This window comes from Bos javanicus, chromosome 23 (assembly GCF_032452875.1).
Source record: "Bos javanicus breed banteng chromosome 23, ARS-OSU_banteng_1.0, whole genome shotgun sequence".
Lineage (NCBI taxonomy): Eukaryota > Metazoa > Chordata > Mammalia > Artiodactyla > Bovidae > Bos > Bos javanicus.
In genome coordinates this window covers 15,977,928-15,996,525 of record NC_083890.1, presented here as the reverse complement: position 1 = coordinate 15,996,525, position 18,598 = coordinate 15,977,928, and the positions used below count along the sequence as shown (strand labels likewise).

Below are 18,598 nucleotides of genomic sequence, written 5' to 3'. Positions count from 1 at the left end.
TTTTCTAGGCAAAAGTACTGGAGTGGGGTGCCATTGCCTTCTCCATCACCCACATAGTCACAGCAATTTGCAATAGGTGCTCAGCAACTATTTGTTAAATTGATTATCTCTAATCTTCCAGGTATGCTTATCTACGTGCGTGTATGTGTACATAAAACCTCTTCCGAGTTTACCTAAAGTCAACTCTTAGTTCCACAGGCCTCCAGTCTACCTTCCTTGGTCATAGCCAGCCAGCTGGAGACTGAGGCTGAGTTTTAATGTTGACATAAGCAAAACATAATTAGGAAGTCATGTTAAGAATCTGGATAATATATTATTATTAATCTAATATTAATTAATATCTTATTATTTAGATAATAGATTTTTGAGTCTCAGATATCCCTGTATATGAGAGCCAAAGGACTGATTATTACTTTACATGAGAGACAATCTTGAAAAAATCTATCCTCCAGCCATCCCTCAAGGGATGTGTTTAATGTTTCTGTTTTGAATGTAAAGGCCAAGCAGTCACATATGCTTGATCTACACTGCAGCACACACACCCTTAACATACAACACGGATCGCTCTTTGGGCTGTTTGGGGTCATTACTTCCGCTGCTTCTGTAATTTTATTTTTGACGGTCTTGATATTTCTTCTTTTCCCAACCACTTTATTTAAAGGCACGTTTGACACATAAACGCTATAGATATTTATTGTGTACAACCTGATGAGTTTGGAGATAAGTGTATAACCATGAAACCAGCACAATCAAGGGAGAAGGGCTGTCTTTTAAAACAGCACAACCGGTGCAATCAAAGTATGATTTAATTTAGAAATATTTGATGCACACACTTATTTTTCTTGGATATAAAGCAAGGTAGACTTGCATCAACCATCTAGAATCACTTGATCTCCTGTTCAATTACACTAGTTCAGAGGTTTGAAGGGTTAATTCATAGAGAAAGTGAAAGTGTAAAGTCGCCCAGTCATGTCAGAATCTTTGCGACCCCATGGACAGTAGCCTGCACCAGGCTCCTCCGTCCATGGGATTTTCTAGGCAAGAGTACTGGAGTGGGTTGCCATTTCCTTCTCCAGGGAATCTTCCTGACCCAGGGATTGAACACAGGTCTCCCGCATTGTAGACAGACGCTTTACCATCTGAGCCACCAAAGAGAAGAGACTTAAAATGGACTGGCCAAGCTTCAGAACACTGTCCATGCTAATAAACTAAGAACTTTAATGTGTCAAAACAAAAAACCTGCACTGTCTATGCCTACACACCATACCAAAAGACCCTGTCTACAACCCCACTGTTGGCGAAACCCCAGCTGGCCCCACACAATGACTCCCACCTTGCCCCCAGCTAATTGGTACAGGGCTGGCACCTAACCAAAAGTTAGTAGGGCCACAGTCTGTTTGATGACACAGTTTAGCCCTGGAAAACAAGGGGCCCAAATCCAATTCCCATATTTTAGAGTATGAATGGAGAAACCTGGTGAGCCAAAGCGGCAAGCAGCAGTCACGTGCAAGGCAGAAATCTGAGGGAGCAGACACAATGTGTAAGCAAAGGCCATCCATAAAGAGACCATATTTGGCCAGAGGGGTGGAGAGGGCATCCAGTTCCCAAGGCTGTTTTGAGCCCACTTTTCCAGTTTCAGGAGTAGGAAAGGCCATCTCAGTCTTAAAAAACAAACTCCTTTCTTGCAGGAGCATAGGGAAGCAGTGACCCCTATGCCTCACATCCTAGAGACTTAAGTAGAACTGGACCTTATCACAGAGTCAACTCCAGAGGTGCCGCAGGGGTGGAAAAGGCATTGAACTAGGATGTTGAAGCTGGTTATTGGTTCAAATTCACCACATGACTCTGAGTCATTTCATCTCTGAGCCTGTCTCCTCACTTATTAAATTGGGATAAAATGTACGTCATCTTGTGAGGATCCAATTAGTAACATAGGGAAATGTTGTTTGCAGGCTGTAATGTCACCATCATCAGCTGCTGCAGAACCTTCACTCAGCTTGTTCAAGGCAGCAGAGGCAGGTTGAGGAGCCATCCCAGAAGAGAGACAGGTGCTTTAGAAGCAGCCAGAGTTGGAGAGCTCTAGGAAAACTCCACTGTCTAAAAGGGACCAGCCAACTTTGAATGCACAACTGAAAGAGGGAGCTTGATTCTGAAAAGGACACTGGGCAGCCTACCAAGGCTATTGCTGTTACAGCTGTCACCTCTAAGTTACAAACGCTGATTGTTTCTCCAGGGCAAGGTGAGTATCAGACCCCAAATCGTGGACCACCTGACCAGGGAATCCTAAACCAGAGAAATTCTGACTCTCAAAACTATGACTCAAAAGACGATTAAACCCAGCCTCCTGGTTATTCCCCTTTAAAAAAACAGACAGACAAGAAACCCTAACTCAAAGACAAACATGGACTGGATCTGAGGCTTGGCTCATACTCCCTTGCCTGGCGCTCTGCAATAAATCCTTACTCCCTGCAACCTCCCACTGTCAGTCTGCTTTTTTTTTGCGAGCCACAGGCACACAAACACTTTGCTCCGTTATAATAGAAATATCAACTATCAATCAACCATCAACTCAGAGATAACCACTGTCAATACATTTGTTCCAAGCGTGTGGTTATTTTTACCTCCAACAAAACAGGAACTGCAAAGGACAAACGATTTCAAGAGGAAAGCGCTGACGGAACTCGGTAACTACCTAGATACAAGCTGAAGCTATAATAAGAAGGCGGATGAGCCAGGTTAGGACCTGAAGGAAGCCGGCTGTGTTCACTCTAAGAGAGCGTGGAATCACGTCTCTATGGTTGTTCCTGTGCCGGAACACAAGGATACACTCTCTCCTTCTGCGGAACTCTATGGTCAGAGGACGCCTCTGTGACCCCGGAAGCGATCCTGGGGAGCGGGAACGGCAAGATGGCGGTGCGAGCGGTGTTTGGGGCCCTGGGCCGGCGTCTCTGGCAGGTAAGGAGCGCGCTACGCGGATTAGGCGGCCTAACAGGGACAGTTACCATTACGTCTGATTGCCACTTGTCATTCTTCCCATTTTCTGCGATATTTATTTCGCACCTTGACCCGCTGTTTGGAAGAAGGTGGCGAGAAAAGGGCTGATTTTATCTCGAATTCTCTCAGGATAAAACAGAAGTTAATGAGTCAGGGCAGAGACAGGAACGAGAAGAGTAGACTATCAGAAGTGGAAAGGATATTGGACAGCGAATGTTGCAGACCCCGCTTTTCACGTTTGCGAAATAGGCTCAGAGAAGTCAGGAAGCTACACCTCGCGAAAATTTGGTAGCTTGAGAGTTCAGACGCTTCTTACGGAATCAGTTTGGGATACCTTCCTGATACCCAGGTTTCTGAGACTCAGATGACAGTCGCTGAAGTCAGAGGAGTGGGTTAACTATCCTCTGCTGGGTTTTTTGGAGAAAAGGCAAAAAATTCAAGCAGCGGTTCGTTCTTGGCTTCAGCACCCCTCTGCTCCCTTCGCTGTTACCTGAACTGTCATAACATTGTTAATCGGCTACACCCCATACAGTAGAAGAAGTTTTTTTTAAAAAATAGTTAAGGACTCCAAAGAGCTTTGGGTTTTGTGTTTTTTAAGCTATCGATTTTTTAGCTTATTAGAAAATACAACGAGAATCTTAAAAATCCTTAATTAAAAATAATTCAAATAAACTCATTACATGTTAACATAATTAGCGATTTTATGGGAAGCAGCTAGATTTTCCAAAACAAATTGAGAGAGAGGAGTGGTATGTTTTATGTTTTTGCACACCTCTTTAATGTCTGGCTTAATAGAAAACAGCTTCTCTAGCTGCTTCTGCAGTCTCTTACTATGTCAGAGGTCATACAGTCTCTGGAAAACTTTACTGTACTTTGATGAGAGACTAGAGTGGGAAAGCTGAAAATAGCATGTTACTGTTATTATAAAAAAATAAGTTTAGCCTCAGGAGCCACCTCTGAAAGTGTCTCAGAAGTCCCTCAGAGGTCTTTAGACCACACTTTGAGAACCAATGTCGTTAAGTCAGGTAGCGTTAGAGGTTGAAATTTTGAATTATTTTTAAGACACATTTACCCAGAGCAGAGGCTCCACTCCCTCAAAAAAAGAAAGGAAAGAAAAGGTAAGAACTTCTTAAGGTTCATTTGTGGATGTAAGAGCACTTTAGACTTGAGATTTTAAAAGCAGGGGAAGATCCTTAGGAAGTGTCATATTCCTTAGACCTGTGGTCCTTCAGCACAACTGCATTGTGGGCTCAGATCAGATCAGATCAGATCAGTCGCTCAGTCGTATCCGACTTTTTGTGACCCCATGAATCGCAGCACGCCAGGCCTCCCTGTCCATCACCAACTCCAGGAGTTCACTCAAACTCAAGTCCATCGAGTCAGTAATGCCATCCACCCATCTCATCCTCTGTCGTCCCCTTCTCCTCCTGCCCCCAATCCCTCCCAGCATCAGAGTCTTTTCCAATGAGTCAACTCTTCGCATGAGGTGGCCAAAGTATTGGAGTTTCAGCTTTAGTATCATTCCTTCCAAAGAAATCCCAGGGCTGATCTCCTTCAGAATGGACTGGTTGGATCTCCTTGCAGTCCAAGGGACTCTCAAGAGTCTTCTCCAACACCACAGTTGAAAAGCATCAATTCTTTGGTGCTCAGCCTTCTTCACAGTCCAACTCTCACATCCATACATGACCACAGGAAAAACCATAGCCTTGACTAGACGAACCTTTGTTGGCAGAATAATGTCTCTGCTTTTGAATATGCTATCTAGGTTGGTCATAACTTTCCTTCCAAGGAGTAAGCGTCTTTTAATTTCATGGCTGCAATCACCATCTGCAGTGATTTTGGAGCCCAGAAAAATAAAGTCTGACACTGTTTCCACTGTTTCCCCATCTATTTCCCATGAAGTGGTGGGACCAGATGCCATGATCTTCGTTTTCTGAATGTTGAGCTTTAAGCCAACTTTTTCACTCTCCACTTTCACTTTCATCAACAGGCTTTTGAGTTCCTCTTCACTTTCTGCCGTAAGGGTGGTGTTATCTGCATATTTGAGGTTATTGATATTTCTCCCGGCAATCTTGATTCCAGCTTGTGTTTCTTCCAGTCCAGCGTTTCTCATGATGTACTCTGCATATAAGTAAAATAAACAGGGTGACAATATACAGCCTTGACGTACTCCTTTTCCTATTTGGAACCAGTCTGTTGTTCCATGTCCAGTTCTAACTGTTGCTTCCTGACCTGCATACAGATTTCTCAAGAGGCAGGTCAGGTGGTCTGGTATTCCCATCTCTTTCAGAATTTTCCACAGTTTATTGTGATCCACACAGTCAAAGGCTTTGGCATAGTCAATAAAGCAGAAATAGATGTTTTTCTGGAACTCTCTTGCTTTTTCCATGATCCAGTGGATGTTGGCAATTTGATCTCTGGTTCCTCTGCCTTTTCTAAAACCAGCTTGAACATCAGGAAGTTCACGGTTCACATATTGCTGAAGCCTGGCTTGGAGAATTTTGAGCATTACTTTACTAGCGTGTGAGATGAGTGCAATTGTGCGGTAGTTTGAGCATTCTTTGCCATGACCTTTCTTTGGGATCGAAATGAAAACTGACCTTTTCCAGTCCTGTGGCCACTGCTGAGTTTTCCAAATTTGCTGGCATATTGAGTGCAGCACTTTCACAGCATCATCTTTCAGGATTTGGAATAGCTCAACTGGAATTCCATCACCTCCACTAGCTTTGTTCGTAGTGATGCTTTCTAAGGCCCACTTGACTTCACATTCCAGGATGTCTGGCTCTAGGTCAGTGATCACACCATTGTGATTATCTGGGTCGTGAAGATCTTTTTTGTACAGTTCTTCTGTGTATTCTTGCCATCTCTTCTTAATATCTTCTGCTTCTGTTAGGTCCATACCATTTCTGTCTTTTATCAAGCCCATCTTTGCATGAAATGTTCCTTTGGTATCTCGGATTTTCTTGAAGAGATCCCTAGTCTTTCCCACTCTGTTGTTTTCCTCTATTTCTTTGCATTGATCGCTGAAGAAGGCTTTCTTATCTCTTCTTGCTATTCTTTGGAACTCTGCATTCAGATGCTTATATCTTTCCTTTTCTCCTTTGCTTTTCGCTTCTCTTCTTTTCACAGCTATTTGTAAGGCCTCCTCAGACAGCCATTTTGTTTTTTTGCATTTCTTTTCTATGGGAATGGTCTTGATGCCTGTCTCCTGTACAATGTCACGAACCTCATTCCATAGTTCATCAGGCACTCTATCTATCAGATCTAGGCCCTTAAATCTATTTCTCACTTCCACTGTGTAATCATAAGGGATTTGATTTAGGTCATACCTGAATGGTCTAGTGGTTTTCCCTACTTTCTTCAATTTAAGTCTGAATTTGGCAATAAGGAGTTCATGGTCTGAGCCACAGTCAGCTCCTGGTCTTGTTTTTGCTGACTGTATAGAGCTTCTCCATCTTTGGCTGCAAAGAATATAATCAATCTGATTTCGGTGTTGACCATCTGGTGATGTCCATGTATAGAGTCTTCTCTTGTGTTGTTGGAAGAGGGTGTTTGTTATGACCAGTGCATTTTCTTGGCAAAACTCTATTAGTCTTTGCCCTGCTTCATTCCGTATTTCAAGGCCAAATTTGCCTATTACTCCAGGTGTTTCTTGAGTTCCTACTTTTGCATTCCAGTCCCCTGAATGAAAAGGACATCTTTTTTGGGTGTTAGTTCTAAAAGGTCTTGTAGGTCTTCATAGAACCGTACAAATTCAGCTTCTTCAGCATTACTGGTTGGGGCATAGACTTGGATTACTGTGATATTGAATGGTTTGCCTTGGAAATGAACAGAGATCATTCTGTCGTTTTTGAGATTGCATCCAAGTACTGCATTTCAGACTCTTTTGTTGACCACAATGGCCACTCCATTTCTTCTGAGGGATTCCTGCCCGCAGTAGTAGATATAATGGTCATCTGAGTTAAATTCACCCATTCCAGTCCATTTTAGTTCGGTGATTCCTAGAATGTCGACATTCACTCTTGCCATCTCTTGTTTGACCACTTCCAATTTGCCTTGATTCATGGACCTGACGTTCCAGGTTCCTATGCAATATTGCTCTTTACAGCATCGGCCCTTGCTTCTATCACCAGTCACATCCACAGCTGGGTATTGTTTTTGCTTTGGCCCCATCCCTTCATTCTTTCTAGAGTTATTTCTCCACTGATCTCCAGTAGCATATTGGGCACCTACTGACCTGGGGAGTTTCTCTTTCAGTATCCTATCATTTTGCCTTTTCATACTGTTCATGGGGTTCTCAAGGCAAGAATACTGAAGTGGTTTGCCGTTCCTTCTCGGCTCATTGGCCCACAAACACGGGAGGCAGTCTTCTCTGTGAGTGTGTGTGGAGAAAGGCCTGTACCTCTTACCACCAGGTGGTGTTGTGCTTGATTTCCTTTCTTTTTTGTTTTTCCCCCTTGATTCAAGGGAGACTATGAAAGTTTTGATTTGCCTCCTTGTTCAGTAAAGAGAGGGAAAAGGATAATAAGCTATGAGTAGGCATTCTTAACAACTTAGGTGACCCTCCATTGTTTTAACTTTGTACTAAACTGGTATTCTCAACTTTGAAGTGTTTTTAAGCTTCTAGTTTCTCAGGTTGCACTTTTAAATCTCAGGAAAGCTTAAGGAAAAAAAAAAGCGAGTGGCCGATTTTGTGTTACATACAGTAAGATAGATTTCCTACAACTGCAAGTTTTGTTCCACCAGGGGGAGCTGATAATACAGGATTTGGGAATGCTGGATTGATGCAGTATGAGGCACAGGAGTGATAGAAGATGGGTGTAAATTCCAATGTGTGTTTCAGTTTTCTTATAAACTAGTTGTTATAGCTAGTTACTTATAAGCTAGTTTTCCCAGCCAAAGCAAGAAATAAATATGCTGGAAAAGGCTGAAAGCTTCAAGAGTACTTTAGAATTCTTATTCCAGCCCAGTAAATTATAAAGGCACTTTTTCTTAATGCTCAAAAATATTTAAGTATAATGTGTATTATATTGAAATACATTTAGTCTGTAAAAAATAATGGTCAAATGAAGTCACATGTTTTTTTCCTTAATATCCACATATTTAATTCATAGCTATTCATGTGAGAATTGCTTGTTTTAAAAAAATTCTTGCTCCTGAGTTTAAAAGATAGTCTGTGGTATTTTGAGAGTCCTTTTTGATTATCAGCTCTACCATTGTCTTCTTTTTTTTCCTGATGAAGCCTAATTTGACAGTTCAGTTACCCTAATTGTTTGTTTGGTTTGTTTAGTTCCTATGTTGTGTCTCTTTTGTCACCTCATGAATTGTAGCCCGCCAGACTCCTCTGTCCATGGGATTGTCCAGGCAAGAATATTTGAGTGGGTTGATATTTCCTTTTCCAGGGGATTTTCCCTACCCAAGGATCTCCTGCATTGGCAGGTGGACTCTTTGCCATTACGCTATTTGGGAAGCCCCAGTTATCCCAATATCTTCATCTAAAATAAAGAGAAAACCTGTTGTTTGAAGCATCCTCTTGGGTTTTAATGGAAACAATGACTGGTTTGGAAATTGACTTCAATTCTAATACACATCTCCTCTTTTTTTAAGGGTTCAAAGAATTTTTCAGTAAGCAGTTCTAGGAGCAATATAGCCAAAAACGATGGCTTTCTTCTGTAAGTATATAATTGGATTTGCTAAATTGATAAGAAAATAGACTCTTAGGCTGTTTTACTTAGATTTCTCTTTGTTTCCACACATAGCAGCACCAGTATGAAGTGGGTACAGTTTTCAAACCTACACGTTGATGTCCCCAAGGATTTGACCAAGCCTACGGTATGCACTCCCTATTTCTTGGCATAAGAAGCTACATTAGTGATAAATTTTCCTCCTTATTCATTTGAGGCTGTTTCCCAAACACTTTACAAATAAAAAAAATGTGTTCTAAAATACTGGCAGGCGCACAGTGAGCTGAGGAAAGTATTCTCTGATGTCCCTGAGTGCTCAGGGTCGCGTTCAGGCTGTCAGGGTGAGAGCTAATTGAATAAATTATTTACCCCAGATAACTGGGATTGAGCAGTCTTTTGCTTTTAGCTCAATACAGTGTGCAGAGTTGTCATAATCCATGATGTTGAATACTTGGTATTATAGTATAGAAGCGTCTTTGTGTGTGTGTGTGTGTGTGGCCTTCAAGTCTTTATTTTCATTTTAAGACAGTAAGTCTGGGCCTGGACAATGCTTTATTGTTCACAGTGAGCATTATCACAAGCAAAATCCAGGAGCAGCCGTGTAACCTTGTTTCCTTTCATTGAAAGTCATGGTTCCATCAACCCAGTTTTTGGGTTATTTGTAGTTTTTATAAAATCCTTACAAGTTCCAAACCAAATGCTTGCAGTCCCACCCCTAAAAAATAATCCCCTTTAACAGTTTGGTATGAATCCTTCTAGACCTCTATATATAATCATCTATGCACACCACACACACCAAAATGGAATTGTGATATATCTAATAGACTGCTGGTTCAGTGTTTTCACTTAATAGCATATATAAATGCTGAGTCTCCAGATGCCTACATGAGCCAGACCTGTAAGGAAAGGTGACGGGGTGGCCACAGTGGCAGGCTGTGCCCTTTTTAAGCAAGACAGCTGCTACTTGCTGTAGCCACTTGTGTTATGTGGAAAATCAGACCTAGGGATGTCATATTGTCTATGTTTTCCACATGAAATGAAATTCTAATATTTATGTGAAATCTTTTGATTTTTAGTATTTGTAACAGATTCAAAATATCTTTAAAACTCTATAGAGACTAGTCATTACACATCTTAGGGCCATATTCCCCCTCTGTTGTCCCTTCACTTATGGATAGTATGTGAATATTTTTTGTTCTTCCAACAACCATATTTGGGGGTACTTGCGAGTGAGTATCTAGTTTCCTGGTGAGTAAGTAGATCTACTTTCAGGGGCAAAGTGATTTAACTCTGAAATATCGGATTAGCAATATAAATTATTGGTTTGATGGATGCATGAAGCGAGAGTAATTCACCTCTTGGAAGAAAGTCAGAAATGTCAAACCCATTATTTTAAGATCTGTAAGTATTAGGGTAGAAGAGGTAGAAGTTAAATGTACAGTCATTTTGATTAGAAATGAGTCATTTTTCTATTAGGGCAGGCTAAATAAACATGGATAGACCTAATAAAAAGAAGATGAGTAGCAATAGCTCGCTTTTGTTTAATGATGTTTATAATTTATAAGCACTTAAATCTGTGCTTTCTTACTTGTTCCCAGCAGAAATGCCATGAACTATAGCACAGGTATTGTCCTATTTATATATAAGAAAACTAAAGTGCAATGAGGTTAGTATATGACTTGCCTGTTGTGATTCAGCTTGAAATGGGAGAGTTTAATTCTCAGTCCAGTTCTTCTGACCAGGCTAGTTTTATTAACAAACCCCTAAGTCCTTTCCTGTTGTGTATTTGAGGTTCAGTAACTTAAGCTAAAGGGTTCCATTGGTGATTTTGTAGGTTGCTTGAAAATCCTTTTGATTCAAACTGTATTATAACTGATTCTTAAGGGTCATTCTGGAATCTGAATGTAGTCGTATCTAGATATTTAAAGATGCGTTTTTCTCCCCACTTAAGTAAACTGTGAAGTTGTTCAGTTGAGGATAGTATTTTAAATTTTCCAGTATAAATATTAGAGGAACCATGACTGAAGCTTTTCTTCTTGGTTTTAAAATTGCAGATAACCATTTCTGATGAACCGGACACATTGTATAAGCGCCTGTCAGTTTTAGTAAAAGGCCATGATAAGGCTGTATTGGACAGTTACGAATATTTTGCAGTGCTTGCTGCTAAAGAACTTGGTATCTCTGTTAAAGTGTAAGTATGAAATTTCTTAATCTGACCTGTTAGCAGCTATAACACAGTCAGGAAAATGGTGCCAGTCCCAGCTAGGTCTGAGCTCTTAAAATAGGACAGAAACTCATGATGGAGAGAGTTGAGGTTTGTTATTCTAAGCAGAATCATTCCTTCCTGTCTACCAGAATTTTAAAATACTAGAATGAGTGAACAAGGAAAATGAAGGAATCCTTTCTCTAGAAATGGCATGGACCTAGGAGTCCCAAGAAGCCTGTGTGTCTGGAATCTCCATGGGGCAGGGAGGTGGATTAGGTGAACACACAGTTTTTCAGACCTGTTGGATTTGATGATCTTTGCTATTATATCCATTGTTTTAAAACTGCCTTAAGAAACATCGCTCAACCCAATACTTGGATGCATGAGCAGAGTGAGCTTCATATGGCCTTGACGTCTCTGCAGGGTCAAGTGTAACTATACCTCCTTTGTCTTGTCATCTGCTCTCTGATGCTGAACGAGGCCCATTTGGAGCTTTGCCAGTCTTGCCTTCTAACAAAACTGAAGGAACACGCGCATTTCCTCTAACAGACTATAGTTTGTGCTTACCAATGTGTCTGTAATGCACACAGCAGATACCACAGCTGCGTCCAACACACGCTGCCGCTCCCCCAGCTCATACATTTGGTCTATGCAGGTCCTCAACGGTGTGAAAGCCAGAGGCGTGTGTGTGTGCACGAGCACTTGCATGCCAAGGCTTGTTTTTTGGGTCTGTGGCAAATGTTCCTGTTGCTCTCTGTGGGTTTATTTTGGCCTAAGTTTTATTGCAGCAGTCGTTAGAGATGACAGTCTTAACAAATGGAAGTCTGTAAATGATAGTTAATGCCTATAATTGAGCATGAGCCTGACCTACAAGATTGTGGAATCATGCTTTGGTATCAGTGACTCAGGTTTTAACATCACTTAAGTGTGTTGCTTTGCCCATTAATTTTCCAGACATGAACCTCCAAGGAAAATAGAACGATTTACTCTTCTCAAATCAGTGCATATTTTCAAGAAGCACAGAGTTCAGTATGAAATGAGAACACTTTATAGATGTTTAGAGGTGAGTTTATTTCAGATATTCAGGCTTTTTTTTTAATGCCCCAAATTTCACATGAGCACATTATAACTTTCCCTTAACTTGGCCTGTGGGCTTCCTTTCAGTCAGTCCATGTCCAATAGTTGTAGAGAAGATGAGTGGTTTTTGTGTGTTTATGGAAGGAACGTGATAGAAAAATATTGAAGTAAAGCCATCCTTCAGAGTGTGTTTGCTTAGTCGCTCAGTTGTACCTAACTCTTTGTGACCCCATGGACTGTAGCCCGCCAGGCTCCTCTGTCCATGGGTTTCTCGAGGCAAGAATACTGGAGTGGGTTGCCATGCCCTCCACCAGGGGATCTTCCCAACTGAGGGATTGAACCTAGGTCTCCTGCATTGCAGGTGGATTCTTTATTGTCTGAGCCACCAAGGAAACCCTTTTCGAAGTAGTTCAGAATTTAACTCAGGAGTGCACATTATGTTGACTAGTATTTTTAATAAGAAACTACAGGCAGTTTCTTTGTTTTTTGTTTTAATTATCTGGCTGTGACAGGTCTTAGTTGCAGCATGCAGGATCTTTCATTGTGGTGCACGGGCTTCTCTCTAGTTACAGCGGTCTTAGTTGCCCTGTCGCATATGGGACCTTAGTGCCAAGGATCGAACCCACATCCCCTGTGTTGGAAGGCAGATTCTTAACCACTGGACAGCCAGTGAAGTCCCTATGTTGACTGAAGTCCCTGTGTTGACTGATTTTTATACACTAAGCTAGCGTTGGAATAATTTTGCTTATATTTCAGAAACTCTAGCCAAGTTTTCACACAGCTCTAATAATTCTTTTCTCATCCTCATTGAATTCTCCACATCCATGATAGCCAACATTAAGGTTTTTCATTCATTGATGATCATTCATTTGTGCAGCCACCCAGGGCAGCACAGCCCTGTGGTTGAGAAGAGCATGGGATCTGGAGTCCGCCAGCCAGGTCCAAGCACTAGCATTTGCTGGCTGTGCGGCCTGTGCCTTACTCAAGTCCTTCATCTCTAAATTGGAAATAATAATGGGACTCATCTCTCAAGGTTAATGTGAGGATTAAATGAGATGTTTATCTAAAGCACTTAGACTATTTTGTCACACGATAAATGATTGGTAAATGTTATTAAAACAAGTGTTTGTGCATCTTTTATATGAGAAGCTCTGTACTAGGCATTGTATTAAGACACTGCCCTACCCTTAAATGAAAAAGAAAAATCCACAATTTTATTCACCTCACCATAGAGCATACAGAAAATCTTACACTGTCTTACAATTTAGTTTTCTGTTTGCTTTTGAGTTGTTTTGTGACATTCTTGTGCTGTTTCGATACCATGTTTGCCATCTGGGTTTCATGGAGCCCTGACATTAAGGCGTTTGGAAGTAATGTTGCCCCAGTTCAACCAGAGGATCTACACTTTTTTCCTATAAATTGGGATTCTGAAGATTTCACTGATGAAGAAATGACTGCTGATTTTGCCCCCCCCCCCCCACAATCTTAAAATTTCTACTTTAACAGCATAGCATGTTTGAAATTTTAGTTAGAACATCTCACTGGAAGTACAGCAGATGTCTACTTGGAATATATTCAGCGAAACTTACCTGAGGGAGTTGCCATGGAAGTTACAAAGGTATGGCTTGAATCTCTGTCTCAGTTGCGGGGAGATCTGTATTGTTGTGTGGATACGTTGCCGCCTGATTGCAGCCGCCCCGGTGGAGGGGAGGACCTGGAGGGAGACTTGTCCCAGTGGTTGGGCTCTCTGCCTGCCCCCCGCGCCCCCAGAGCAGTGGGGGCAGCTCAGCAGACTGCAGCCCACATCCTCCCAGAGCAACTTGTGACGCCTCCCTTCCTCTCAGCAGTTGTCTCAACACAGGTTCCACATTGATTGGTGGTCGCTGGAGATCACTGAGGAGCAGCAGATTATGTATGTGAGAGTTTATCTGCCATTGAGTTTCCTTCTCTTTGTTTCAAAGTCCTGCAACAAGTTGAGGGGGTAAAAGAAAAAGGTCAGAGGCCTTGAGGGAAGAGAATGAATACTTTCAGTTTGTGGCTGAAGAGTTCAGTTAAGTCCATTATACTATAATTTTGTTTTTCTCTCTAGACAAGATTAGAACAGTTGCCAGAACACATCAAGAAGCCAGTCTGGGAAACAATACCAGAGGAAAAAGGAGACAGCAAGTCATAAAGTCCCACAGTGACCACTTGTGCCGGGGTGTGGAGTGAACGTGTCAAGCGGAGGGACCCTCCCGTGAGGACTACTTCAGGTCTACCCGACTGCGCTCCTGAGGCTGCACGGCCTGATCAGTGGAACTCGGGGGTCAGAACTTTACGATCCACTGGACTGTTGTGCAAGAACCACTTTATCTGTTCTTTTGTAAGCCTCATGTATTTCAGTTCTGATTTTAACAAATATGAGCAAACCATTTGGACCACTCTGTGCCAAAACAGTCAAATTGACATTTTGTTATTCCACTATTGTTTAGTTATTAGTTTATACTGATTGTGATTTCTGTTTTTTCATTCATCTAAAAATGAGTATTCCACATACTCCTCACACACATTTTTTTCTTTTGAGGGACCTAAAAGGAACCTTTGGTTAATTAAACATTGAGCAGTTCGAGTTTTTGATACTTACCTTAGTGTAGGCTGGCATATGATAGTTTGGGATGATGACCTCCAAGTTTTGCCTCATGTGAGCATTACTTTCTTAAAAATGGATGTACTTTGCAACAGATCAAGCATGTTTGTGGCTTATGCTGAACCCCTCTGGTGCTGCCTAGAAGGGTCACTGTAATGGAATTTGAGCTCTTGAGAAATCACTGATTATTGGTTCATTCATCCCGTAATTTGTTTATTCAGTAAGCTTTTCTTTTGTTAGCTCTGCACCCAGTACTGTAGTAAATACCAAAAATTGAATAGCAATAATGGCTTTCAAAAATTGTGCAAGGCACAAATGAAAACTTTTCCTTATTAAGTTCCGTGCTGATAAGACCTCTTTCTTTTGCTGACTAGCACTCTTTTTGTTTGGAGATGTCTACTTTTCCATGAAATTAGATAGTGGTAAAGAGCTCTGACAGAGGCAGGATGACAGTGGGCCGAGACTGCTGGTGTGTCAGCCCCAAGGGACTGGCTCGTTTCCTTTTTACAGAAGAATCGGGTGCTTGTCTTGTGGTTTCCTTCTCATCTTTGGGGTAGTTATGACTTCTCAGTTTTCCCCCCTTAAACTGGAATCCCTGTTCTCTTTTCCTGACCTGCTATCAGGTATGCGTGTTCTGAATGCACACTGCTTAGGTATCAGGCTTACATTACCGTCATTAACTTAGAAAGAATTACAGCCTTGTCCACCAGGACCTCATTCTGTTTTCACCTCAGTTGTGGACTCTCATTCACAAATGAATAAAGCGTGCTTACCCCAGGTATAAGCCTCAGGATTGAGAACTGATCAATAAAACAGAACCAATATCATAGTAAATATACATAACAAAGCAGCCATTGTGGCTCATTTTCACTATAAAAAGATTCTTTAAAAATAAATACAGACCCACATCTAACCCTTTTGGTGCTTTTATTACAGACGGTGTCAGTCACGTGATTATAGTAGGGTGCCTTGTGCACTCTCGCATCTGGTGGCTTTCCTTTAAAGGTATACTTCCATTTCCAACTGTTTTCAGACTAAAGTAGCCTGTAAACCAGATGACTTAGCTCTTCACATTACATATTAAAGTCTCATTTTAAGATAAATAAACTACACACACAACTAAAATGAGTGGTGTTTCCTTGACATAAGTAATTGGCATATTTGAAGCCTACTTGATATAAACTAGGTAACTTCTTTATTCTCAGACTGAGAAAGTTTTGTTTGTTCTTTTGAATTGGGTCTCCTGAGTAAAATGCGCATTCTGAAAATTAGAATTAATGCCCAAGTCTCACTGTCTGTTCGTGGTGGTGATGAGAGGCAGTGAGAAGCGTAGACCTGCTCTCAGGACGGACCAGAAGGCAGGTATGAACTAAGGTGGTCTTTTATTGAAGTGAAGGCCTGAATTCATTGTTGCTTTCTCTGAAGTATAGTTTCTTTTTATAGGATATAAGATGGTGTTAAGGTCTGTCTTAAACTATTGGTAGACTCAAACTTGTTCAGCACCTGGTAGTTTTGATTTCAAGGAGAATTACTTCATATGTCCTTTGGCCACTTAGATATGCCGCAGTAAACACGTGAAGCAGTGGTTTTAATGTGGTCTGTTTTCTTCACATTTCTGTTGGTCAGCTAGCATTCCTCCTTCCTTAAACTGTATTATTAAATGAGCTTTACTACAACATTTATGAATAGCCAAGTAAAGAAAATATGGACTCTGGAGCCTAAAAGGCCTGAGGCAGATAAGAGTTGATAACCCACTAACTGGTATAAAGTTAGGCAAGATGTTTAACCCTGTCAGAGCCTCAATTTACTCAGTAAAACGTAGGAAATCTACTTAGGAAGGTTGGAGCATTAAATCAGATAACTTACAAAGCCCCTCACAGAGTACCACACTACCAGGCAGATAATAAGACATTCAGTAAGTATCAGGTGTGTAAATGAGAAATCCTGCCTGCCATATCAGTGAACAAAGAATGTCACAGCCATTAAGCCATCACATGACAGCCACCCCGACTGTGCACCCTGAGAAGACGCAGGATGAGAAGCACAGGATATTGGCTCCAGATAGCAAAGGATTTCAGTGAACCCAGCCTCTTGCATCTTCCTATACCTAGAAAAACGCTAAATTCGTTAACTCTAAATACCTGGTTTTTCTTTTACAGTAATGTTTTGATGTTCTGAATACCTAGTCTTTGTTGCAAAAACGCCTATACATCCTGGCCCTCCCCCCTCACCTCTTCGAAGCAGCCTCTCGGAGTTATCTGAGATGCTGTGTCCTGAGCCCAAGTCCTCAGTTTTGTTCAGCAAATAAAACATAACTCTCACTTGTAGATTGGGCGTTTTGCTCAGTTGACAGTTATTACAGGCGGCAGAACAAACAGTACTCCGGATGCTCGTGTGCTGTACAGTTTAAAAACCAGCAGGAACGGCCTTCAGAATATCTCCAAGCTAAGCATACTACCTTACAATGGTTGCAAAGTTTAATTTCGATGAGAAAACATGTAGCATGCTCATTATAATAACCCCCATGCGTTCTACCAAGCATTTATAGATACTATCTTTTTTACAGATCCTATCTTATTTAATCTTTGTAACAACTCAATAAAGTAGTTACTCTTATGATCCCCGTTTTATGGAAGAGAAAATCAAGTTTGACTTGCCCACTCAATTGCCCTTTCAGTTTACAGATAAAACAGACGAAAAAGGTGAAACTGATGAGTTCCAGTTACTAACGACAGAGACAGCCGCCTCAGAACCTAATTTTGAAAGGCTAGGATGGGACTTGCCTGGTGGTCTAGTGGTTGAGAATCCATCTGCCAATGCAGGAGACATGAGTTTGCTCCCTGGTCCAGGAAGACTCCACATGCCACAGAACGATTAAGCCCCACACACCCCGACTACTGGGCTTACATGCCCCAGATCTCATGCTCCAGGGCAGTGAGAGTCCCGCGCGCAGCGACAAGACTCAGTGCAGCCAGAAATCCTTTTTTAAAAAGATGTTTAAAAAAGAAAGTCTGGAAATATTTACTGGAATGCCCGCATATTAAAGGCAGACTATTCAAACCTAAAATCTAGATTATGTCCCCTTGTACATTAGCAAAGTATACTACTCATTTCCCCTAAGGATTAGAAATAAAAGAGATGGAGGGGGGGAATAAGGAATAAAAGATGTACATGAATAAAGGCCAGAAGCATAACCCACAGCTGGATCCCTGTGGTCTCAAGGCTGACATTGGTCCTGACTGTCTACCGTAGCCACAGGAGAGTTTAAGCTCCAGTCAGGGAGCCTGCTGGGTCACAGGAAGCCTGGTGCAGTGACAGCTGTGGGGCTGCAGGCCAGGCCTGTGTCGGGCTCTGCACACTCTGGTTTGTTGCTCACATGCATTTCCATACCCCTGCAGCCAGGCTTAGGGCTGAATGCCTGGGATCCCCAGAGTTCTCTTTGCAAATCCCTGCTCAATTCCTAACCCTGGCCTCCTTAAAGCCTTACTATTGTTACTCACTTGGAGCTATCATTGTCTGCAGAGTCCTAATCCTCTTTAAAACGATATATTTATATCCCAACAGCTCAGCGGTGTTTAAGGGCAGGTCATGGGCAACTGACCCACATGAAAAGCCCATTGAATTTTAGATTGCTCAGCCAGAGGCTAAATCAAGTTCTATTTCATTCATACGGTCTCTGGAGCACAGGTATCATCCTTTAATTACTCCTCAACGTTGCCTAAACATAGACAAATGTGAAGAGGCGGATAGGGGTGACACCACCTTCACACAGCCACAGTGACGGCATGTGTTGTTTTCAGGTGTTCTGAGATGGGGACGGAGTTGAAAATCACTGGAGACCTCTTCAGTGCTAAAATCACCTTGTCTTTTCACATCAACATATATCTGCTAACCCAGACACTCCAAGGAATCAAGGGCAGTTGTCTTGTAAAATTATGAAGTAATAGCTCACATGAATTCAACTCTGACCATGTGCCAAGCGCTTTGCTCAGTTACTCAACAAGTCTTGTT

At 41.7% G+C, this 18,598-nt stretch overlaps 1 protein-coding gene across 2 annotated transcripts; it reads left to right on the top strand.

The window, feature by feature from the left end:
* Positions 1-2,848: 2,848 nt before the first annotated feature.
* Positions 2,849-16,914, top strand: MRPS10 (mitochondrial ribosomal protein S10). 2 transcript variants are annotated; one of them, XM_061398195.1, is made up of 7 exons: positions 2,849-2,955; positions 8,602-8,666; positions 8,757-8,826; positions 10,733-10,869; positions 11,839-11,947; positions 13,490-13,579; positions 14,051-16,914. In XM_061398195.1, the coding sequence occupies exons 1-7, from the start codon at positions 2,908-2,910 to the stop codon at positions 14,132-14,134; spliced, it is 603 nt and encodes a 200-aa protein (XP_061254179.1). In that variant the 5' UTR covers positions 2,849-2,907; the 3' UTR covers positions 14,135-16,914. The 2 variants fall into 2 exon arrangements, with proteins under 2 accessions (XP_061254179.1, XP_061254178.1); XM_061398194.1 differs by having other exon boundaries at positions 8,754-8,826.
* Positions 16,915-18,598: the final 1,684 nt, after the last annotated feature.

What these genes read in the sequence shown, in the direction of transcription:
- MRPS10 (XM_061398194.1), top strand. Translation starts at nt 2,908, where the DNA reads ATGGCGGTGCGAGCGGTGTTTGGGGCCCTGGGCCGGCGTCTCTGGCAG. An exon ending in CACTTTATAGATGTTTAGAG is followed by an intron (nt 11,948 to 13,489) that starts GTGAGTTTATTT and finishes TTGAAATTTTAG; the next exon opens with TTAGAACATCTCACTGGAAG. An exon ending in TTGCCATGGAAGTTACAAAG is followed by an intron (nt 13,580 to 14,050) that starts GTATGGCTTGAA and finishes TTTTCTCTCTAG; the next exon opens with ACAAGATTAGAACAGTTGCC.